Source organism: Seriola lalandi, unplaced genomic scaffold (assembly GCF_002814215.2).
Source record: "Seriola lalandi dorsalis isolate HSWRI2012SDOR001 ecotype SW California unplaced genomic scaffold, Sedor1 jcf7180002054297, whole genome shotgun sequence".
Classification (NCBI taxonomy): Eukaryota; Metazoa; Chordata; class Actinopteri; order Carangiformes; family Carangidae; genus Seriola; species Seriola lalandi.
Window position 1 is genome coordinate 92,687 of NW_019524850.1, and position 24,810 is coordinate 117,496.

The 24,810-nt window shown below is 38.6% G+C and overlaps 2 protein-coding genes across 3 annotated transcripts; both read right to left on the reverse strand.

Annotated features, from left to right (window-relative positions):
• Positions 1-9,726: 9,726 nt before the first annotated feature.
• Positions 9,727-17,314, reverse strand: LOC111655025 (chemokine-like protein TAFA-2). Its single transcript, XM_023406265.2, has 5 exons — positions 17,010-17,314; positions 15,876-15,995; positions 14,214-14,369; positions 13,856-13,980; positions 9,727-12,077 (listed from the first exon to the last, which is right to left on the reverse strand). The coding sequence occupies exons 1-5, from the start codon at positions 17,032-17,034 to the stop codon at positions 12,066-12,068; spliced, it is 438 nt and encodes a 145-aa protein (XP_023262033.1). The 5' UTR covers positions 17,035-17,314; the 3' UTR covers positions 9,727-12,065.
• An 843-nt stretch (positions 17,315-18,157) lies between these two features.
• Positions 18,158-24,489, reverse strand: LOC111655022 (NEDD8-activating enzyme E1 catalytic subunit-like). 2 transcript variants are annotated; one of them, XM_023406261.2, is made up of 18 exons: positions 24,398-24,489; positions 24,257-24,295; positions 23,003-23,126; positions 22,788-22,868; positions 22,595-22,677; positions 22,031-22,111; positions 21,878-21,921; positions 21,731-21,795; positions 21,480-21,635; positions 21,005-21,107; positions 20,775-20,885; positions 20,585-20,638; positions 19,369-19,405; positions 19,185-19,266; positions 18,977-19,077; positions 18,828-18,891; positions 18,678-18,732; positions 18,158-18,572 (listed from the first exon to the last, which is right to left on the reverse strand). In XM_023406261.2, exons 1-18 carry the CDS (start codon positions 24,415-24,417, stop codon positions 18,484-18,486), a joined length of 1,389 nt encoding a protein of 462 aa, XP_023262029.1. In that variant the 5' UTR covers positions 24,418-24,489; the 3' UTR covers positions 18,158-18,483. The 2 variants fall into 2 exon arrangements, with proteins under 2 accessions (XP_023262029.1, XP_087030111.1); XM_087173985.1 differs by lacking the exon at positions 24,398-24,489 and having other exon boundaries at positions 24,233-24,295.
• Positions 24,490-24,810: the final 321 nt, after the last annotated feature.

A 24,810-nucleotide genomic window follows, 5' to 3' on the forward strand; every position in this document is an offset into this window, starting at 1 on the left:
TTTAAAAAGGATCATTTTGGCCAGTTTTGGAAATAGACTTATTCGCATTCTTTCTGAGAGTGAGATGAGAAAATTGATACCACTCTCATGTCTGTACGCTAAAAACCAAGCTGGAAGCAGATGACATTTAGCTTAGCTTAGCATAAAGACAGGAAGCTGGGGGAAACAGCTAAGCCTGGCTCTGAAGAAAGTCAACAAAATCCACCCACTAGTCCCTCTAAAGCTCACTAATTTACATGTTACATCTAATTCATTTGAACCGACAAAAACTGTGTAAAAATTAAAGTGTAAAAATTACAAGTTGTGGGTGTTTCCTCGCCGGAAGCAGTGACTTCCACTACTCCCTGCCCAACCAAAAACCAAAAACCAAACATAACGTGCCGCTTTTACAAACTTGCAGATTAAACAAATGAGATATAAAATGTAAAATTTGTGTTCCTAAGATGTGTTGGTAGGTGGACTTTATTACTTTTGTAAAGTCCAGCTATAAGCCTTTTTCCTATCTATGTCTATGCTACGCTAATCCTCTCCTGTAGCTTCACATTTAACAGACTATGGGAGTGATATCAATCACTCCATCTAACTTTCAGCAAGAAAGCAAATAAGTGTAGTTCCCAAAGTGTCGAACTATCCCTTTAATCATAATTATCTCAATTGAAAGCATCTCAATCACCTCCTTCAGACTCTTAAAGCCAAACACTCAAGTTATTAACTGCAGCTCCACTACTCTTGCTCTCTGTACACGAAGGTATACGAGACTGAGAGCGATCTCACACATAGATGAATGGGTAACAGGACTCGCTCCTGTATTTACAACACTTTGATGCAGTATCACACTGGGATACTGGCCATTGCTTTCACAGCCTCTACCCCTCAGGATTTATTCCAGGAGGAACTCTGGGTGACTGCCGGTGCTGTGCCGGGTGTCATCCATCTTCTGGAAAAATGAAAGTTTTTCCTGCACCTTCCACTCGTTTCATTTTTTTCCCACCGTCTACTTATACTCAGCTTTGTTTCCAAGCTTGTTTGTTCCTTCAAACCCAACAGTTCACTCATTCATGAGATAAAAATGTAACCTCCAGATTTCTTTTTTAATTTCCTCTCATGCGTTTTATATCATCGTCTGCTTTTAATCTTTAAAAGAATTTTGTCTCAGCACCTGACCAGTTTGAACCATGATCTGCCAAATTTCTCAGTTTTGGAACAGAAATAGAGAGCTTCTCTTACACAGCTTATTTATGCACAGACGAGGTTTCTTTCATCGGTTTCTTTGATATGATATGATCCTGGAAATCTACCAGAGCTGGACAGGGATATAAAAGCAGCCCTGGTTTGACTCAGGCTGAGAGCCCTAGTAGTGTTGTGTCTATTCCCTAATTTTACCTAACTGAACTATACAACCCAATATATCAGAGTAGTAGTATCACACATGTAGTAGTATCGCAAATACAAATGATGTCAGTGAGTTTTTCATATGAGATATATTTACAATTTGCTGATATATCCTCATTCTGAATAAACATATCTGAATGTTCTAGCTAGCCACACCAGGACTCTATATATTCAATGCAATCATAACGTATTATAAAATATATTTCACAGGTTTGGTTCAAATTATGTATTACGATTATTTTTGTTCACTACCTTGGCATTTGATAGCCATGGTGAGTGACACATGGGCCAGCCTTAACGCATGGACAAAGCTAGTTAATTGACCTCCCAGTTACTTACCACTTGCTGTGCACTACAACTTCTCTCTGTCCCTTTCCTGTAGTCACCTCGTTCTCTCTGCTGCTGCTGCTACTAAATAACTCTATATAATGTTTGTCCATGCTGTGAACTGTATGTTCCTGATTCTACCACGTCTTTAGTTTTCTTATACATTACATACATTCCAACTTGCATTTGTGTACTACTGATACCTCCGAACACATCTTCTGTGATGTTCCTGGAATCATCTGCGGACACTTTCTTTCAAAGCCTCTTCCAAGCGATCTTCCCATGGGACTGACAGCTCCAGAAGAACAGCTTGCTTGGTGGACTCTGACACAAATACGCATGGTTGCAGGGCGGTGGCTGCAATATATGGCTGGAGAACTTCTGCTTCAGCTGTCAGTCTCTTGCTGGGGTCTGGATGCCTGCAGGCTGCGCCTCAGCTTTGACAAAGGCAATGGTCTGCTTGGAGGGTCAGGACAACTTTGCACTCTAAACTTCTTCTCTGATGGCTTCAGCAAAGGTCTTCAAGACCTGTTAATGCCTGTTGTGAAACAGCTGAGGATGTGCTTCCATAGCTTGGAGGACAGTGGCCATGCTGGCCACTCTGCTTTGCGAACATTTGCAGATCACGTCTTCTCCACTGTTGTTCTCACCTGTTTCTGAACAAGGGGGTGCGTTTCCTTCCCTCTGTTCATGCTGGGGAGTTGGAAAGGATCCTAGCCCAGCTCGACCTTGTGCGACCACTCTGACCAGCCACTTGTGATGCAGCGTTACCTCTCCTTCCTGAGTAGCTTCCACTGCCCTCCACCTCCTGTCAGTCTTCACTTTGAGCCCTGCTTTATGCACCTTTGGATCACTTGAGTCCTTGTACTGTAGCACTTCTCTGGCTCTTCCAACCATGAATCCTCCAACAAGGATTTGAAGGGAAGCTGCAGTGGGGACAGCCCTTGGCAGCCCCAGCCATCTCTTGAGGTGGTTGTTGACCCTCCTCTCTAAGGTCTCAAAACGTAACAGCTAATAATGTTGAAAACTAAACTAAATCCCAAAGCCAGTATAAATTTCATCTTTTTACAGAGATGGAACAAAAGTGAGTGGAACAGAAAGTAGCCCAGAAGTGGGGCAAAACACATGCTAAGCTTATTTGAATAGCAACTATAGTCAACTCAAATAGTTGCTACCTGACTCATACTAACAACCATTCATTATCATACAGAGCATGACTCAATTAAGAACTTTAATGAGGAGAAACAGCCATGCTTAGCTTCAATGAGAAAAAAAGACTTTTGTACTGTAAATCCAGCTGCGCCTGAATTAGCAGTCAATAGTGAATTAACAGGCATCTGAATGGTTTGTATTCAGCGTTTCTGCTGTGTTTCTGCCCTTGTGCATGTCTTTTAGCTCCATCTGCATTATGGATCATGCAGCATAAACACAGATGTCAAATTACAGCACAGTTTCCATCATCCATTGTGCTGAAATTACAAATTGTTTGTCCGAGGCAGCAGCGTCTGCTCTGCATGTCTGTATGAATACATGAAAACACTGTTTAGGTCTTGGTTTATTTGCTTCAGGCTACCACAATTTGAACTAGCATTTGAAATAATGTTTCCTGTCCAACATGGGATCGTTAAATGAGCATAATGTGTGCAGGATGGAAGCAAGCAGCATCCCATTTTCTGACAGTCTTTGGAGTGGCTCTCTGGGCTGCTGCTGTAGGCTCTGATGTCTCACATCAAGCTGTAGAACAGTGAAAAATAAGACACAAGTGATGGTGATGTGCCCTGACTTCTTTTTATGACGCACCAGGGACGTCCTGGGAATTGAGGCTCCCATGGGTTTGTTCTGAAGACACATTTCATTCAAAACACTCAGACAGTCTAGTCATGCTCCAGTCTCTTGCACTTGGAAGTTGCTGCTCTGTCTCCATGAATATCAAGGTGCAACTTAAAGACAACTTAAAGCAAGGAGATGTGATGATAAGGTGTTAAGTGTGAAATAACTCCTTTCAAGATATAATCCCCACACAAAAATAATTATCTGCTTGGGAGAAGACCAGCGCTCAAGTTGTCTTTTTATTAGCGGTATATACTGTAACTGCACGGCTGCTGCGAGCGCTAGATCTGTACCAGATACAGATAGACACTTCTAGGTCTGAACATACACAGTGTGCATGAAGTACACTTGCACACTGAACAAGGTAAAAGTTATTAACTCCTCTTTGCTGTTGTTTTCTGAGGCATCAAGCATCACAATCGGTAAGATTACTTAATCTAATCACATCCTGTAACTGAGAACTGTCTCCACTGCCCCTGCAGGATTCTGGGATTTCAAAGTCAAGGTAACACAGACCAAACTGGATTCTAATTAAAGGTGACATCAGGTGCCTCATGCTCCTTTCCTCCTCCTCCTCAGGCTTTCATCTAAATGATTCATGCAGAGAACACCAGGCCTTTCATGCCGTTAGGTCCTCACAAAGGAATAACAGCTTGATCACACAAAGCAAACACAGACAGATTTACAATGACACCGGCACAGTGTCTGTTGCACCGGCTTATATCAAGTTATGTCAGTCCGATGCTGAGGCACTCCGCTGACATGCTGTGTTTTTTTGCAGGGATGTTTCTTACAGACATTTCTGCTGGCAAATGTGAGAGTGTAAATTAAATCATAGGGCTAAAAATTGTTTTCTAATCAAATCACACTGCATCATGACGACAAAACACAACAGACTGTTTAGTTTCCGGGTGTGGTGATTTGAATGGGGTGTAACCTGCTGCGAACCTGACGTGATTGTTTGGGAATGAACGTGACAAGTGTGTGCCGGCCATATGTTGTGGGCTGGAACACTGGCATTGTGGAAGAGGATCAGTCGCTCTGGGTAAAAGCATCAGCTAAATGCATAACGGAAATACAAAATTGAAGCCTTCTCTGAAATTGCAGAGGATACAGGTAGGCTAAATAATTGCTGAATAGAGAGATAAATACTTGGAGGCTTTTTTCCTCCTTTATAAGTGGGAAGAGGATTTATCTCTGTGTGAGCAAGCCTGCCTTGAATTAAAGATGAGCTCCCCCTGCCTTTTATCGGGCTATTGTGAATAACACAGCATATAGTACACAATAACTACAGGTATGCAGAAATAGGTTTGGTATAATAGTTCAGATTTGTGGAGAGGTTGAACAGACTTACCATGACGTGAAAGTGCCTCCAGGTTGAGTAAGAGCAGCTGTGTGCTCTTATTATTTATATTTGAACTGCAGACTGAAACTCTTGCCTCTGAAAAACCTGAAAATGAGTTTAAATTGTGCTGCTAATGAATACTAACAACTCTGAGCAAGCTGGTAGTTTTGTTTCTCAGCCTTGAAAATAAAAAGGTTTTTATCTGTTAAGGGGACTGAAATGACTTCTAATGGTAACATCGAAATGAGTAAAATGCCTGTCCTCAAACATTTGTTTCAGATGGGATACTGTCGTGTTTATGACCATGACACTATCTGTCTGAGATTCTTATTTGTTTGTTTGTTTCGTAGCAGACAATGACATAATGCGAGTGTCATCTGTTGAGGCAGAAGAAGCGAAATGAGCAGCGACCGACTCGTGTCCAATCCATCTCCCAGACTGTGGTGTCTTGCTGTAGGTTATTTTCTTCCTCACCACTCAGGCCTCACCCTTACGCTTGACTTTAATGGAGACTGACAGTAAATCACAATTACCCATACAAGACACTTTAAAAATAGTTTAGGAAATTAGGCTTTCCTAATATGAAGGTTGAAGACACAAACGCACGGCCTACGCCAAACAGCTTTCTGTGCAGGCACATCATACTTCAAAGGTTCAGAGGACAGGGTTCTCGTCACACATTTACACCTTTGTTCTTGTTTGTCCCTAAACACTTCTGCAAAGGGAAGAGTCTTTGCCCCAATTTAGTTCTAACCTTTAAAGAATAGCTTGACATTTTGGGAAATGCACTTTTTTCACTTTCTTGCTGAGAGTTTAGATGAGGAGATCAATAACACTTTGATGCCTCTGTGTTGAGTATGAAGTTAGAGTCAACAGATGGTTAGCTTAGCTTTGCATAAACACTAGGAACAAGTGGAAACAGCTCTAACCACAAGTAACAAAATCCACCTACCAGCATCCCTAAAGCTCACTACTCAATATCTCCACTGCTTAACCCATGCAAAAACTGAAGTGTAAAAACAATTTAGCTGTAGCACCCCTAAACTCTATACCATGCTCAAGTGGCTTTACTCACGTTAGGCTGGAATGATGGGATGTTTGGGTTCAATTTCTTAAGGTAGCTACCACAAAGGTTTACCTGTTTTGACTGAACCGATTAATGCTCTACTAATGATTACTTAACCTGTCGAAATTAGCAGTACATATATTCACTTCGGTTTGTCTATATTTTAAATAACTGATCCCAAACAACTCTTTAGAATGAAAAGGAACAGATGTTTACTGTCAGTATTTTTAGTATATAAACAAAATTAGCCCATACAGTTCAACCCATACAAATCAAAACCGACATTAAGACTAATTAAAAACTAACTAACTAAAAAACAATATTGACATATATACCAAGATATCTAAATACAAACTTAAATGTCTTGTCTGTGGCAAATAACTTAGACCTCACCCCTTCTGCACTATTCCTCCATGATTAACATCAGTGGGCCCACACACACACTTACACACACCAAACAAAAAACATTGCAGGCCCGTGTGATCCTCATCAGGGCAACACACAGAAAGTTCAACTCACAGTTTTGGCGGCAGTCCTTGAGGAACAGGTCCAGCTCCGATGAGAGAAGCTAGATGGCAGCGGTGATCCTTCCTCAGGATGAACACCAGCCGCTTTTTCCGATCAACAGTGACTTCCTCTGTGCTTGTAGACTGTAGTTGCTCAGCCACACTCAAAGTTTATTGTCCGATCAGCAATGGTGTCCTCGGACCTGACAACTAGTGAACTTTAGGTGCTATACACCGACACACTACGAGAGTCCTGCCCCGTTAGCAATGGCGTCCTCTGGTCCAGCGGCACGCGGCCTTCAGCTGAGCACAGCCACACTCGTACAACATGTTACTGTGATTAAGCAAAACCACGGCTGTCTACTGTGTTTCTTCTGTTTACAAACACTTTAACCAGCTGTTTTTACCTAGCGATTTGTCAGTATTTCTACCCTCGTGTCTTCTCTCTGTAGTTCCGTTTTGTTTTAACCCCGCCCTCTTCCACACCTCTGACCAATTACCACAGGTGACACAGACTGATACCTGCGAAAACCAATCAGAGTAACTGAAACTAAAGACACAGTATGTTTTTTTTGTTTGTTTTTTTTTAGTTTACCAAGGTTTGCTGCCCATATTGTTTAGAATTTTTAATTTAACTACTTGTTTAACTATTTACATCATATTTTGCTTATGACTACTTTATCTTAACCTCTCCGGTAACAATTTTCCCTTTTATTGAACTAAATTATTCTGAGTTTAATTGCTTTACAAAATTATTGTCATCTAACTTTATTAGGAACTGACATGTTTTAATCCCTTAGCTACTTTTACACCGGGCTACATAATTTTATTTCCCAAAGTGTTAAACTATTCTTATAATAATAAGTTTTACTTGATTGATTTTTAGATGTGTGAAGACAGAGTTATTTTGTTTTCGCTTTCCCGATCCAGATAACAAAACCTTCAGTCTTCACCAGCCGTTTGGTTTCATCTTCTGGCATTATTTTATGGAACGAAATAGAATGACTTCCTTTCTCAGGATATTCTATTCTCAAGATATACAGTGTATGTTTGAAGAGAAAAAAAGACTGAAATAATCTACACAGCAACCACTGAAATGAAACCTGATTATTACCCGGCTGAGGAAAGCAAAGATAAAGTGAGATTACAAAAGCCTTTTTTCACCTTGTGTCAGAAATAAAAAGAACTTTTTAAATAATAACATATAAAATTTACACATCCAGTACATACAGAGTGATTCTCAGTGCATCAGGATTAACATTTCTCTTGTCCGTGTACAGGTGCAAAACACTCTCTGTTTCATTACTGTAACACGTAGCCATGAGGCATGAATGCATATGAATACATCACACACAGCTGATAGCATTAATATTGTCCGATTAATGTTTGTTCATTAGTGTAATTGTTCAGCCTTCTGTTTTAATTAAGCAAAAATGGAATCTCTATTCCAGATAGTATGTTTGCATAATGACAAAGCAAATAGATGAAACCTCTCAGCCATGGCCAAACTACATTCAGTCTATCGCTCCACGTCACCTATACACTATAGTTGCCTGCAGTAAAAGAAGGCTAATTTAGTTCAGACACACACACACACACACACACACACACACAAGACAAGGGGAAGAGTGTTTACATTTTTTATTACAAGTGTCAACTCTAGATGAGGAAAAAGTTGTTAAAGGGGAATAGAACAGTGTTTCCATTATGTTTTTCATGTGCCCCAAGACAGATTGTTTTCTATTAGTGAACATGAACTACTGTCATCAATAGAGAGACTCAAGAGAGTGAAGGTTTCTTGCCACATATCAACTGGAAACCGATATCAAACAAGTTGCCAGAAATATGTAATTTATGAGTCAGGTTTGAATTATGAGAGTCACGTCTGAAGAATTGTTCATTCCCGTTAAATAATGTCTCTCAATTGAGTTTATTTCTGTCTCATTTGTGGACGATAAGGAGAAAATGAAGAATTTATTTAATCATCTGTTCATCTGTTGGTGATTCGCTGTATTTTTTTTTTTGCCTCAGCTGTAAGGTATTTTTTCTTGTGTGCAGCTAAGGAGTGAGGATCCTATAACTCCTACCTTAATTACCTTATTTTGGCTGCTTTCATTTTGAATTTGCGATGTGATTTTCATTTTTAAAGCCATATATTATGACAGGTGCTCAGAGGGTTTCTGCTCAGTTTGTACAAAAGCGCAGAGCTAAAGCCCTCTTGACTGGCTTTAAGGTTAGTTTACAGATAAAAAGGTAATCAAGGAGCCCTGCACAGGTTTCTTAAACTTTTGTAAGAGTCTGCATGAGTGTGTATGAATCATAAAGTTTATTTAAGACACATCTCACCTAATAAATGTCACACCAGCTCCTTTGAAAATGAATCAGAATAAGAAAGCCGTGAATTCTGCTGGTATTTTAGGAATATAGGCATAAATTTGTGGATGCATGCTGTCACTGTCGGAATAAACCCCACTGTGGTGTAAAAGAATTTGCCTTATTTCAAACTTGTATTCCAAACACTTAGTTGTCATTGAAAGTAAAAAAAAAACAAAACCTCTTATTTCACAAAATATGGCCATAAAGGTGGAAAGTATTACCGACAATACACGCCAGTAAAAAATATATTGTGAATAAAGCATTTAAATCTCGATATGTTTGTGAAGAAGTAAACACAGAAGAGAGTGTGAGGATGGTAATAATATGGAAGTCACACATCGACTTATTCAGTTAAATTCCCCCTGGATTCATCCTTTTTTGCAGCTTCTTTGCTACATTTTCTTCAGTGAGAGAGTGTAGCTCCACGGGTTCCTGATCCTTCCAAAGCTTTCTTGTCCAGGTCTACTCAGATTTTAAGAACAGTCGGGGGAATCTTGGGACCTTTAACTTCAATGAGCTTTGCATTTCTGTGCAATATATGCATACATAAATATAAGATGGGGAATGGTTCAATGAGCCAGAATATAGGAAAAGACTACAGTTGGACTTCTACAGAAGCTCAACCAGCTCCTGAGCTTAACTTGTATGTAACTCTATGTAAACTTCAATTTCAAGAGTCTAAGAAGTTAATTCAGTCGCTGCAAAGCATCTTTACCAGTCACAATCCATTTGCCTGAAGAGTTCAAGAATAGACTTAAATGTATGTTTCTTTATTCCCAGAGTTGGCAGGCATCATCAACAGTGTGCCTGCATTAAAGAGAAGCTGAACAAAAACAAAAACCATGAAAAAACCATGAAAAACTTTAGGGCTGTAACTGCAATCATTATTGTCATTATTGATTTATTTACCCATTATTTTTTTGATTAATCTTTTGGTGTATAGGTTGCCAGAAAACTGTGATAGATTCCCATCAAGCCCGAGGTGATGTCTTCAGTTTGGATATTTTTGTCCGACCAACTCACCAAAATGAAAACATACTGAGTTAATGATGACATAAGACAAAGGAAAGAAGGGAATCAGAGATCAAGAACAGAGATTGGTTAGTATTTTTGCTTGAAAACTTATAAACAGCTAAAAGGTGGAGTTACATTTTTGAGTCTATTCATCTGGTCTGGTTAAGTCTATTCGTCTGGTCTGAATCTTCTTACAATAAATACTGAACAATTTTATAAGAAGCTTTCCTCTATACAGGTTGTACAAAATCACATGACCACCTGCACAGTGTAATAACATGAATTATGTCAGAAGGGTATAATCTTAAATCTAAGGTAATTTCATTTTGATGCCATAAAGTAGCTGGTGGCATTTCTGGAGTGGATTGCATAATATAGTAGAGAGTTTCTATTGTTGTGTCCGTCCTCTACATAGATGTATTGCATTTTAAAACACCCATGGTCTTTTGTAAACATTAATGTTGAAGCACCATTCTTCTTTTCTTTTATAATACTGTTGTCAGCTGCATCCCGCTCCTGATGGTTTTATAGAAGTGGCTACGATACGGCACACAGATATAATCGAGACACGGGTGTTTACGAAGCTCCTGAACACAATCACCGCATTTACAAGAACAATTAGTTGTGTAATAAGCTTTCAGTGAACCTACGAAAAGTCACTTAGGGTATATTACTCTGGATGACATCAGATTTAAGTGAGTGGTTTTCTAAAATATCTGGCACAACTGAGTATCATGAAATGAATATTAGAATAACATGATTTCTTTTTTACCATTTTGACAACATTCACAACACTCCAAACATTAAATAATAATTGTAACTTGAATGTTTACAAAGCAAGCCCATGCGTAAATTGCCTTGGACTGCATGACAGCTCAGTGAGGAATCTTCTCACAACAAAAACGATCATAATGCATAATTGCGTTAGGTAAACGCTGTGCAAACTGTTTAGAATTCAGCTGCTTTCATCCAGCACAGCGTGTGGCATTCATACAAATCTGATGCTTCAGATGGGATGATTTGCAGTTGCTGTATTCCTGTTATTATAAAATGTTTCTTCATTACAAAGGTAAAAAGCAAAATGTTTGGCTGAACTCAAGCGATAAAAGAGAGGCAATCAGGGATGAGGGAGAATATTATTCATGTAAAGAGGACAACTGATGAAGTGGTAATAATGGTAAACATTCTGTTCTGTTAGTAGCTACAATTTGCTTCAAGGCAGAGAAACTCCAATATTTCCCATCATTACTATAAGCGGAGTCCCCTCCACAGGAGTACTCAGTTTAGAGAGACAAACAAAAGCATGATGTAAATACTCTCAGCAGTGAAGAAGCTCCTCTTCTCTTCTCTCTCCCCTTTCTCCCCATGATTAGCATTTCAAACAGTCTTTGTTTTGCATCAGGGCTTCATGCTTGTGTGCATGCCATCACAGCGTTGCAGGTGGTGGCCTGTCCAACCAGTGGAGTCGAAAAGCAGCCTCTGTGTGTGTGTGTGGGTGCGTATGTATGTGTGTGTGTGTGTGTGTGCGTGCGTGCGTGCGTGCGTGCGTGTGAGTGCATGCATGTGCATGCGTGTGTGCGTTCGTTCGTTCATTCGTGTGCATGTGTTTTTGAGAGTGCTTCTTTGTGGTAAGGACTATTCCAAAGGGATCTGACCTCTTTACAAAACTCAGAGTACGTCTGTGGGACAGCATTGTCTACAAATGCTACATAATCATAAATTTCTCAGTATTTGTGGTCCTGTGCTTTGATCGGCAGAGAGTGTCACAAGCCACTGACTGGATTCACATTCTGCCTCATGAAAATCCACAAAATCTCTTTTTAAGTGTCTGCCAGCAGGCCCATCCAAACTTTGATTGAGTGCATCACAATGTGCCCTGCATATCAAGCACTGAAACAATGGTACAGACTTTTGCAGTCGCTTGTCTGTTCAGGCTGGGAAAAAGGTGCTGCATCATTTTATCTTAAGTCAATTGCAAATAGATTGTCCACTCCATGGGATTAACCCCAACTAAAATTGTGTTCAAGCCAAAGGAAATTAATAATGAGTTCCTGCAGTTTAAAACTCAGCCAGGAGATATCTAATTAAATCTATATTGTTCTTCGCTCTATCTGATGGGGTGTTCACTGTCCTCGGAGTCCGGTGTTAGATGAGGTGACTGCTGCAGTTCGGGACGGGCTTGTACTAATTAGATGGAGCTTCTGTCTTGCTACCGCGCCACCTACAAACAACAACATATAAAGGAAAAAAATTACACAACTCACGTTTTGTTCATTTCCATCACAATTATTTCTGCATATTTTATACAAGATAAAGCTGAGGGTTTCGATAAAATTTTATTGTATTTTATTTGTTACTGTATTCTTATCATTTATGAAAACATTTATGGCACTTCTACTTCCAGAACCAGGAACACCTAAAAAAAAGTCCAATCATAGCTTAGCAAATGTATCTACAGTAAACCAGGCACACCTACCAAGCTGTGGATTTCTTTGATTTCTCCACACTGCCGAAATGGTGTGCATGGAGCTCTAGAAGGAGGGTTACCCTTTCTTTAGACTCAGTAAAACTAAGGACACAAATGTAAATGTGGAATAAACTGTGCTTCAATGTAATATGTGATTGTTAGCATGTGTAGCTAAATAGAATACTACCTACAGTAGTAATAGGAAAAAAATGTCTGGTTTCAAGTTAAATTAGAAAAACGTGTTCAGGACTGGAACATTCACCCTGTGCTAGCCAGGATGCTAGTATACCAGAGTTTAGAGTAAGTTAGCTGATCTGCTCCAGCCAAACTTGTGTTATATTATAAATATTGTATTGTATATATTGTGTAGTTTTTTATCATGAACATCCAAACCATATAAATTATGATATAAAAACATTTTAGTTACATTTTTATTTATAACTAATATTTGTAACTGTAGCTCTATCCTGCAGTAGCCAAACAATGCTGCTCCTTGATTTCAATGTTCTACATGGATGGTCATGTCCTGTCATGTAGCCTTTCTGTAGCATTATTTCATCTACTGTATATTTAAGAACGCCTTTACAGGATTCTCATTTTACAAAGAGTCACCTGAGAGCATTTAAAACTTAAGCAACTCATGAGGTTTTAGCATTGTCATTAGCTTATGGTAAAAACTAGCTACATCTGATCAAATTTGTTAGTAACAATTTTAATTTCAGTCAACAACATCCGTGGTTGTCTGACTGCTTTTGTTTTTGCCTCTGTGTGAAATTGAAGATCAATTGTTTCAAAAACTTACCAAGAAAGGAAACCTGCCTCTCCTCCCTATCATTATGAACTATATATGTGCCGTGCAAGAACAGAGGGCTTGACGGACATAGCAACACTAAAATAAAACTAAGTGAAAAGGTCAAGTGTATTCTCTGTCTTTTTTTATTCAGTTGTTCACTTGTATAATCTGATAGGCCACATGACGACTGAATAGCCAGTGCTCACTCACTTGCCTCTGTCTCACCGTAAAATGTTTCCCCCAGGAATCATACATGTAAAACAGTTCAACGAAAACACAACTCATCAGAAAAGCACATTTCTAAATGCATTGGGGGGGTGGGGGGTTCCTTTGGCCGTCAGATTTAATTACGTGGGTTTTAGTTTTCAGCGTTAGTTTACAGCTTATTTCATGTTTGTCCTCTTGGCCCCATCATTCACCAGATTATAGAATTAGGGTTTTCTGAGCCCACTGTGCCTGGTGGAGAGCAAGACAGTTGATATGGCCAATGGAAGCAGAGATTATTATGGCTGATTGTGGAAATCTTTCAGCATCAAAGCAGAGCTTACTAAAATAAAGCTTTATGATGAGAATTCACAAGTCTGTCGGCCAGTAAGGCAATAAATAGGAGGAGATTTATTGTCTGACTGTATGTAAGAATCTATAAATACTGTGTCTTAAACTAAAGCCATTTTGTGTTATGTCTTTTGTATAGTGTTGGTGCCACTGTGACTCAGACTAACGCAGGCCTTCACCTCACCTTTGTTGTCTTTACTTTGTTCCCAGAGATGCATGACCAGCCAGTAAGGTCAGGGAGAACTCGGCACTCCTCCCCCTCCAGACAGGGCTCCATTTTACACCACCACTTCTGACGCACAATGGAGGCTGGCGCACAATGGAGCAGAAGGTCACTTTTTAGATGGAAAGACTTCAAAAGATGAGTTGTTTGGAAAAAAACATCTCGATCAGATGTCATACACTCTGGTCCTTAACAGGCTCAGTATCAGTGGACTATGGTGAAACTGACTAACCTGACTCTACTTTGACAAATAATATATTCATGTCATGTCAGAATAGTTCTGGTTAAGAGAGGTAGAAGAGGGGGCCGGTAATATTACCTTCAACACAAGAGGGCAAAGCCCTTGTTGTCCCCGCCACCTGTCCTGGGAAGCAGGAGCACTTGACTGTTTGAGAGCGTTCTTCAATCTTGTTCTTATTGCAGCAACGATGAGCAGCAACCACTTCACAAGTCCCTGTCCTCTCCTGGGATGACCCTGAGTAAGAAAATTTGGAGGGAAAGATGTCAATTTTTCATACTGAGTTTTGCATGTAAGTGGATGCAGCCTGGATGATTTCAGCCTTTACAGATGGCTGTGGTCAGATTGCAATGATTTCCAGACTTTATTAGATGTAATATTTAAATGAATACACCAATCCTTTTGTTACGCTCATTCATATGACCATGTAAGCAAGTGTAAGTGTACTTCAGACCTAATTTGGATGTTTCTAAAGCTAGAGCACCACCAAGTGGATAAAAAGCATCAGCACTCGTGTCACAGTGAAGTCAGACAAATATCAAATCATATTAGCAGCAATCATCAGCATGTTCAGATATCTAAGTTCAGGTTCCAGATTGTGTATGAACAGAACTGATCAGAATAAACAGCATAAACAGAAATATCTTCTGCATCATTTCACAGAAAAGCAAATAAAAGAACTTGAACGTTGCTTCTGATTAAAACCCCGCCGGTGATTCATGCTGTTACTTCTAATTGACGGGGGGGCAACAGAGCAGAAGTAAAAAACAAAAAGAGACAAACCCATGCATGCTTATTGCTAATTAAGAACTGAGTTGTCTGGTTGCACAGCCAATGATACCTGCAGGAGTGGAAGGTTAATTCATAATTAAAGTGTAGTTTAAAATCAGACAATAATCAAGGCAAAGGCCAAGAAATTAAATATGTTATTATTTAAAAAAATGTAGACAAATATCAGGTTTCATATTGGAGTTATCCATGTGAGGTTGCTGCTTTGGCACTAATGAAAAGTAACTAAATACATTGTACTTTTACTTCACTGCATTTATTTGAAAGCGATACATTACTTTTCAGATTACGGTTTAACAGAAAAATAACATTGGATATGCTTATACATTTTTCTTTTTTCTTCTTCCACGCCATATTGTGACCCTTTGCAGGGACCCCACCCCCAAGGTTGGGAACCAGTGGCTTAAATTATCCAAAGGTTTATAAAGTAGTTAAAATGCTGCTAATGCATTGGTGCATCAGTAATAACAATCTAACAAAAATAAATCTTTATAATATTATTAGTCTAACACGTTTACTTAAGATACTTTCAGTCAGTTTTGCTGATGGTACTTCTGAACTTTTTCTTTTTAATGGAGTACTTCTTCATTGTTGTATTGGTACTTTGATGTAAGTAAAGAATCTTAATTCTTCTTCCACCACCACTGTACTGAAATGTACTGAAACACCCCTATCCCTCCATGTAATACTGCAGAGGTTAAATGTTCAGTGTGTCATGTACATTACAGCAGCATGGTGTAGAAAGGATTAGATTGAGCCTATCAAATCCTTTTTAGAGAATCTCAATATACATATTTCCTCCATATTCACTTCTGTTTCTAGTAAGAGGCAGATTGAGTCTAAGGTTGTTGTTGCTTGTACTGAACTCTGTACCAGGCGACCAGGCCGTTGACCAGGAGCCATAATGAGTCCCTCAGGGGGTGTGTGACTGGTCTGGTTGGGTCTGACACCTACCTGTCTGTCCTCGGGAGCTTTGGTTGCCAGTGGACACTAGCTGGCTGCAGAGGCTTACTATACAGAAAATCAGGAGACCCCAGTGTAATGGCCGAGCCGATGTGTTCAGTTCCATCTTGCCTGCACAGAAAAAGAGCTTTACACACACTTTAACCCAATCAGGCCAATAGTTTCCCCTAAAGCGTGTGACCTTAAAGCAAAATAATATGCATTATTAAATCCTCCTGAGAATTCCTGAGTACTGATATGTTGTTCATTAGACTGTGCATCTCTTTGCTCTATTATGACACTCACATCACAAAGCTAAGCCAAAGCAAATAAAAGCCTGATCAGTGGCAACTTTGGAGGCAGATGAGAGTGGGTCCTTGCACTCTTTTCTGACTCATATTATCCTTCAGCTATAAACATCTAAACTCTCCCTCCAAAACAACTTGCATTCCACGTGAGTCACAGAAAAACTGGGACGTGGACTTTTATGTCAAAGTACAGCAGAAATGAATGCAGGACAAAGATTACATAAAGTAAACGCTTAATTCATTAGTTTGAGGTGATGTACAGGTTATAAACTAACACTTACTTTCATAATTGATTCATTTCCAGATTATTTTCTCAATGAATCATGAAGTCAATAAAATATCAATAATCCAGGAGCCCAATTCCTTCAAATTGCCTGTTTTGAGTCCAAAACTTAAAAAAGGCAGCAAGCCCCTACATTTAAGAAAGTGGAACCAGCAAATGTTTGGTATTTTTCTGTCAATCGACTAATGAATCAATTGGTTTTATAAACTAATAAAGTTCTACACATATTCCACATTTGCATTCGATGATAAATGCATCAATCCTCGACCAATAGCTATATGTCCATGAACATAACTTTTGTTTGTCATATTTGTGCCAAAACACTAGTACACCAGTACATGCTACTACTGTTTACTGTGTTGTACAATATTGTCACCATCAATAAAAGTGAGTCTTACACATTTGAACATTCAATTAGAACATTTAATAGAGAAAAGATGACATCAAAATATAGGATATATTGATTTTTGCTCAACAGTAAAGTAAGCCAGCGTTGAAGTCAGACTGTGGTCAGTGACTGAAATTCATATTTGGATTGTTTATTCAGCTTCTTACCTCTGCTGGGGTTATTGATGTACATGATAATCCCCTGCTGGCGCCTCCATCGGTGTCTGTGTTTACATCATGCATACCATTCGACGAACTCCTCAGCAAGGATGCAAAAGTTTGACACCGATGTTTGATCCTCCAGTTTGAAATTTTCTACCTCAATTCAGAGTAAAAGCGAGAAGAAAAGAAAAGAAAAAAAGCAATCACCTAATGACGCCCCAGCTGAAGGAGATGACAGTCAACACGTCAGCTCAGCGAAAACCTGCAGTTTCACACATCAGTTCTTCTTCCTGAAGTTACTGTAGCTCTCAGGCAGGATGTGATGTTAGAGATGTGTTGGTCTGTGAACACAGTGGGATCACTCCGAGGAGCAAAGCTGCTGTGAGCTTTTCCCGTCGGAAAATTAAAACTTAATCAAGACAGAAACCATCTGTCTCCGGGACAATATGCGGCCACTTTCATTAGCGGCCTAAGAAGCTTAGAGAGAGACGTGTCCTGTCACACAGTGGAAAGAGAGGATACACTGCTTCTGAAAGAGGACAAGCCCCCTTGTTTGATTAGTTGTCACGAAATACTTGATTTAGTTTTTAGTTTTCTATGAGTTTGGGGTTAGGGTTAGTTTAAAAAAAAAAAATCAATACAAGATAGCATTCTGCAGCTAGTCTGGGTTCATATCAATGTGAAATATTCATTTATTCTTACAGTTTGGAAAGGAGTGAATGTGAGATGTAGGATTTATTATTATTATTATTATACTTTATTGTGTCACCCTGAACTGTAAAAACTCAAATTAATAAGGCTTCAACAAAAACTTGCAATGTAAAATATTAAAACAAATAATTGCCCAGTGAAACATTTTAAAGCAGAGTCATGGGAAAAGTAAGTTCACCAGCTGCTGGATAATCTTCTCATCTAACTCACTATTTCTTAAAATGCTGGGACTACTTCTTTGGGATTGATTGAACATTCAGTTATCATTTCGATTAACAAAATATCTATTTGTTACTGTTATCTTAAAGATTTTCTCCCAAGATCTTAGAAAAATCTTTCATGTGTTATGGGTGTAATCCAATTAAAGTCCTGCATGATTAACAGTGAGGTGACCTGTTGCGTCTAAGTAAAGAAAAACAATGAAATCATCTAGTAAAATAGGCTTTGTCTACAACCATGATAATAAAACTTTATTAGAGCATAGTGCACATCATTATTCTCATTTGACTTACAGGTAAATAGCAACAATATAAGTCAACACAGGGCAAATACACAAAGAAGTAAACATAACACATACAAAAAAAAAAATGTTGTTAACTGATTTCATGTTCATACAACAACCAATCCTATTCCACAAGTGAGACCATACGCATTTACATAATCATATCAAATGTGTGACTGCAACATCACAGTAACCTTGTGATGTAACACCCAGTTTGTATTCAGATGCAGTCAATCTGATATCAGTGCGGTATGTTTTAATGGAAGTTCATGCGGTGAAATTGAGCTTGAAGAGAACTGTCTGTGGTGTGGTGACATCTGCCACGGCTAGTTCCTGTCCATCCGACAAGCCCAGCTCTGCATTAGTAGAAAAAATATATTAATTATTAATATGTGTTATCATGAATTTAAGCAGGTCACACTGGACAAACTGGGGATGACTGAAGTACGGCTTCTTATTACCTTTCAAAGTCTTGCAGAGGTTTGGCCTAGTTCGTTCCTCGATGGATTTAACAGACTGGAATAAAATTGAAATGATAGTTTAATTACAGTTTGGAATAAAATGCTGCTGATCAAACACCATGCAGCATTCTCAAAGATGAAATATATTACCTGCAAATACAGCGTCTTATTCTTCCCTTCCAGAGTTGTGGTGATAGCTGGGGATTTCATTTGCCTGGAAAACATTTACACACAATCTTAACCTTATAATTGTTATTTCTCTTGAAGTAGCATTAAAAACTGTTTTTCTGAATACTCACAGAGAGGCATTCTCTGTCAGGTACTCTAAAACCTCCTGTAATTTGGCAGAAGGAGGGAACTGGAGATCTTGAGGCACCTGGCTGCATGCTGAACAATTTTCCTGCAAATCAAAGAGGATGCGGAGTAAACTCGTTATTCTCTGTACAAAAAAATGTACATTACTCTGCTGACACCACTGTTACTTACTCAAATTAGGGCAAAACAAACCTTTCGCTCGGCTTCAAAAGTGTAGGTGTACAGTCCATCCACATCATTAAAGACCAGGTAATTATTTAAAGGAATATATGCGCTGAAAGATAAAATGTTATGTTAGTAATTGTAAGTAATGCTCATTAGAAAAAAAATCAACAGATAATGGGAATGAGAGATTCAGAATGTTTTTGCTACCAACCTTGTAGCAATTTTAAAAACTTCAGTGGCGCAAGCAGCTGTGGAGAACAAAAGCAAAATTAAGTTCATTGTATCATTCTTAAAGTACAATATGTCATATCTGAGTTTAGAGTAACAAGATCAGCTCTGTCCATCTTGAATTTGGGAAAGTTTACACTCAACTCCAGCACAAAACTCATAAAAGGAGCTATCATAAAGTCTTGCTATTGCTATATAGCCAACTTTAGCATTAACAGCTGTTTACTTACCAATCTTACTGTTGCATTTACAAGACAAGAGGTTATAATACGCGCTGCACTACCTCTTCAGGGCAGACAAGACGTTACAGTGACTCTGTATCAAAAAGTGACGATACACGCCAACTGAGCTGAAGCTAGCTGGTTAGCATGCTAACTTCAGTACAAGAAAAAAGTGATATAAATACCTCAAATCAAGAGGGTTGCTTTCCACCACTAGTGACAGCTCAGCTCTTAGCAAGTAAAGGAATGACGTTTGATGCTGAACTCGTAACGTTTCTTCTAGACTGCTAAGGAAACAGCTGTTAATGCTAACGTTGGCCATGAAGTGATAGCAAAAATTGCAAATAGCTCCTATTAACCAGAGAAGGCCATTATTTTTGCCAAGCACAATGGTTAGTCCTCATCTTAAACACCTTTTCTCTTAGGAAAGAGAAACCTGATTTGAACAGTAAACAATACAGGCACTCTAAGCAGGGTTAGAACGATAACATTTTAATTACATTTTTATCTGTAATACTGTCCTATAAACACTACGGCTAACTAGCTTTACCATGCAATACAACAACAATGACTTTTACTGATTTTTTGCCTGAGACATGAAGCTTTAGCCTCATCTTTTAGCGTCATATCATGTATGCAGCCATCATGTGCATGTTTATGATTCTTTTACATGGTTATTATTTTAGAAAAGAGTCAAGTGGAAGATAAAAATGTCTGGAGACAGAGTTTTCAACAAACTCACAGAATTAGCATTAAATAGATAGCTAGCAGTACCTAATAAAATCTTTAGTGACAGTCATTTTAGATGAAAAAAATCAACAGTGGTATATGTGTCATGCAAGAACAGTTAGCTCTTGACAGGCCTTACAACACTAAGTACAAGCGGCTTAGACAAGGGTCTTCATCAAAAATATTACAAAAATGTCAAAATCTCTTAACAGCAACAGCTAATTCGTCAAAAACGTTTGAGTTTCGTACCAGCAATAACAGCATTAGTTGATGCTACAGCAGGAATGATCCTCTTCACAACTCCTGTGGCACAACAAACAGACATCTTTCTCATCACAGTATTACATATACTTGTGAATCAATGACGAGAAATGTATCAGTTTCATCAAAAAACTTTAATGTACCACATTTGCATTGAATAAATTATTCGCAGGTTTACCTTGAGTGAGTCTGTATGTCACTCCTGTAATGTTAAACTCTGCAGCTCTTTCTTGGGCTCTTTCAAACACCCACTGGATGTGCTCTGGATTGTCTCCATCTACGCTGGTATCTAGAAAAGGAGAAGACCCAGGTTAATAGCCTTTATGGTAATAACGTACAGATATAGGTTTTCCTGACTAGATTAGATGTGGTAAAGTAGAAAATAAAGATGTGGATATTTTAGCCTACCTCCAAATGGCTTTTCTTTTGGCCATTGTAAGATTCTGGCATATTCAATGCAATGTTCTGGCAGCCTTGGCATTGACGCAATGGTGCACATGGGGAAATTAATCTGTGGATTGTAAAATTTAAATTAAAGTCAACTGCTATTGTACCTCCCTTCCAAGAAAACACCTTTCTGTAGGTGGTGCTCTTTTCTTTGCCTATTTAGTCTGGTAGCTATTTCCACTTATGATCCAGGTCTTTTATTTTTTCCAAACACAAACAGCTGTTGCTGCAGATGGAAAAGTAAAACATAACCTTCTGTGCACCACAGATGCCTCACAGATGCTGTCTTTCACCCAAAACACAAACCGAACAGTAAATGTGAAAGATGTAGCTTATATGAGCTTGATGGACTATTCTGTCATATCATTCATTCTTTTATTGTGTTTAAAAAACTCTTAAAAGTGAAACTAGAAGATAAATTGCTGCTGAAAGTGACCTGTGGCGGGTACAGCTCCAGTGTGCAGTCGATGCATGCAGTCATGCCAGGCAGAATGACACGAGCATTTCCTTTAAAGCCCTCCGTTCCTCCATCGATGAGTGGAATGATGGAGCTGGGATCCAGGACTCCGTCTTCATAGCTCAGGAGGGAGATCTAGGGAAGGCAACATCAATCATAAGCAAAGATTACACTTATATCAGGTAAAGAGAAGGAAATACAATGAACTGAATCAAATTTCTCTTTTCTACCAGCATCCCATTCATCCAGCGTCTGGCAATGATGGAGTCCAGTCCACAGACGATGATGTGGAACTCTGCAAAGACAAGATGAGTGTTTTGAACCTCTGAGGTGTTTACTTGGTGAACTCTGCTAATGCATAGAAAAAATACACTTACGCCTGTAGAAAGACTCATCAAAGTCTTGGATCTTTTTAAAGTGACTGCATGTTATTCATAAGGAAAAAAGAAATCACCATCAAGATATTTTAGACAATGTTAACTAAACCTGAGTTACTTTTCAGCTGTGAAAATTGTTGCTGCAAAGGATACGGGACGACTTTACATCCAGGGATACGACTGTTGATAAAGTCAGCAGCTACTTCTGCCTTCGGTCGTCCAACATCTTTGGGCCTAAATGGATTTATAAAGCAGTTAATTATATATATAAGATGTTGAATCTAACCAGATTTAATCAGACCAGTGCTACAGTCACCAAGACGCAAACTCACTTACATTTAAGTACAAATTCAAGTGACTTGTACTTTGCCTGATGATTTTGATTTGATTATCCTTATTTCTGCAATAATTCAGGGGGAAATATGGGTACTGTTACTATATTTAAGTCAAGGAACTGAGTACTTTGACCACCAGCAAATTCATTTTAGTCGATCACAGATACCATGACATGGTTGCTGACAGCTATTAGACCATAATATCATATTTCAGAAAAGCAAATTATGCACATTCATGTAAATTAATAATAATTATGTACATAATTATGGGTAATTAAAACTGTGGATGAGTATCTCACACCTTTTTTTCACCTCATACTGTATTTGTCTAATATTAAACTACTGGTAAAACTATAAGATGAAAAACAGAGGTGACACCTACCTGAAAAGAAACTGCCTGTTGAGGTTGGAGACGTCAATAGTGTCCATGTCAACAACATGAATAAGGCGAAATCCAGACAGAGCCTAAAGCACAAGAAGACAACATAAGAACTTATCTAAACCAGTGTATTTTCTCAGCTTACACTTAAGTAAGTACATTTATATAAAGTAGAATGATTAAAGGCATTTCCCACCAGATTTTTGAGGAGTTCACATCCAAGTCCTCCTGCACCAATGACCAGAATTTTGCATGTCTCCAACAGAAACTGCAGAGACTGGAGTGAAAAAAGCATCAAAATGTTTAAAGAACTGCATTTAAGAAACATCACTGTAACTTTTCACACTACACTGATTTAGATTGACATATAAAGTGCATGCATTCTGTAACAGGAAGGCATTTCCGTGTCACCTCAGTGCTTGGCTCAAAGTCAGGATGGGTGAAAGGGCCAGGTCTCTCCAAAAACTTCCTCACATGATTCCACCGGCCATCCCAGTCGCAACCACTGTCCCTGTGTCCACCATCTACAGCCATTCTGGACACACAACATACCAAGATACACTGAACTTGTACTATAACTTAAATGGGTACATTTCTCCCTACTTATCCCTACTAACATGCCATTTATGTCTTATTTCATATTTTTAATTTTCAGAGGGAGAAATTTCAAACTCATTGGTTTTGCCGATTTTTCAATATTAGCAAAACCAATTAGTGTTTGGTGGACTACCAGACAACGCCATTCTGTGTGGGCATTCCTGATATATCGCTATACCAGAATGTGAGGTCACCATGACCTTAACCTTTGAACACCAAAGGTCATTTCTTAAATGTAATTTACTCAATGAAATTAAGTTGAGTAAAATTTATCAAATTTAATGAAGTGTACTCAATTCAATTAAATGTTCTCATATAAATTGAGTGACATTGATTAAATTAAATTATATATTTGTTTCAAAGAAGATTCATATAAATGTGGGTAATGCTGGATCTCTTCGTGCTGCAGGTTTATCAGAAAACCAGATGTACAACAAAGATGGCTGACAATCTTCAAAATCTTATGCAGTGTCCCAATTCCATACAACAATTGTATAGTTTGCCCTGCTCTCTATAATATAGTTTTTGCAGTTAGAATACAAGAAATCTATATATTTCTGCTTTTTCATACTGTAATACATTGCCCATTAGATACTGAACTGCAAATCTGTAATTACAGTGACAACTGAACTTTCTTTTCAGAGCTATTCTCACCACTATTGTTTTTACACACTATATTTCCCTGATGTTTGTAGCTCCTCGATTTAATTTCTGCATTGCATTATGGGACACTCACTCATTAATACAGACTTTTATGTGTTTACTTAATAGTCACTTTTTACACTTGAACACTAACTCAAACCCTGCTCAGGATTAATTTGTAGTATGGAATTGGTGCACAGCTATAATGTGCTAGTCACTCTTGCAGTGCAGGGTCTGTTCCTTATGTTTGACACTGAATTGATTCATGGTGTTAATGGGTAAATTTTACAAACAGTTAACTGGTTTATTAAGGATGTCCCTTGCTAATATGTTTATTTTCATGTCTCCTGGCCCAGCAGTCGCTGCTCACTATGCAACGCAAACCTGCTGCCAGTCAGAGACCTTTATTTAGCATTCGTCACTAACTTCTCAGTCAGGTCCTCTATTCGCCTTCTTTTCTTCTCCCTGGAAGAAGAAAGGAAAGCAGGGATTAAGCGTGCCGTATCGACAACAAACCGCGAGGGTTAAAGTGTGGTAAAATTATATTTTTCGTCCATTGAGACTTACGGCTCCTCGGCATCCGCCATACTTTCACGGTCCCATGTCCTCGATTCTGTCTGCTGTGTTCACGGGTGTCAAAGCTGCGCTGCACACAACAGTTTGAACTTCCTATGTTTTCTTCTTCTGCTTTCCGATAAATAAATAAAACTGAAGAGCCAATAGATCTTCATAAATGTAACCCAGTGATATAGATGTGGTTTCTTCTTTGAATGGCACATGGCAAGGTGTTGATAGAGATAGGTGCATAGATAGAAACTATCTCATAACAATGTGTTTGCAACATTTGTAATTAGTGTCTTTAATTCATCTAAACAAACAACAGCCTTGTGGTTTACTTTATTGTTTAAATTGTTTGAATTACTATCGTGGGCTGTTGTTTTTTGTTTTGTTTCTTTTACATATGTTCTTTCTTTAAAATG

What these genes read in the sequence shown, in the direction of transcription:
- LOC111655025 (XM_023406265.2), bottom strand. Translation starts at nt 17,034, where the DNA reads ATGTACATCAATAACCCCAGCAGAG. An exon ending in CATCAATAACCCCAGCAGAG is followed by an intron (nt 15,996 to 17,009) that starts GTAAGAAGCTGA and finishes TTTTCTGTGCAG; the next exon opens with GCAAGATGGAACTGAACACA. An exon ending in AAGCTCCCGAGGACAGACAG is followed by an intron (nt 14,370 to 15,875) that starts GTAGGTGTCAGA and finishes TTTCTTACTCAG; the next exon opens with GGTCATCCCAGGAGAGGACA.
- LOC111655022 (XM_023406261.2), bottom strand. Translation starts at nt 24,417, where the DNA reads ATGGCGGATGCCGAGGAGCC. An exon ending in AACAGGCAGTTTCTTTTCAG is followed by an intron (nt 22,112 to 22,594) that starts GTAGGTGTCACC and finishes AAATCCATTTAG; the next exon opens with GCCCAAAGATGTTGGACGAC. An exon ending in GCTGGATGAATGGGATGCTG is followed by an intron (nt 21,636 to 21,730) that starts GTAGAAAAGAGA and finishes TGCCTTCCCTAG; the next exon opens with ATCTCCCTCCTGAGCTATGA.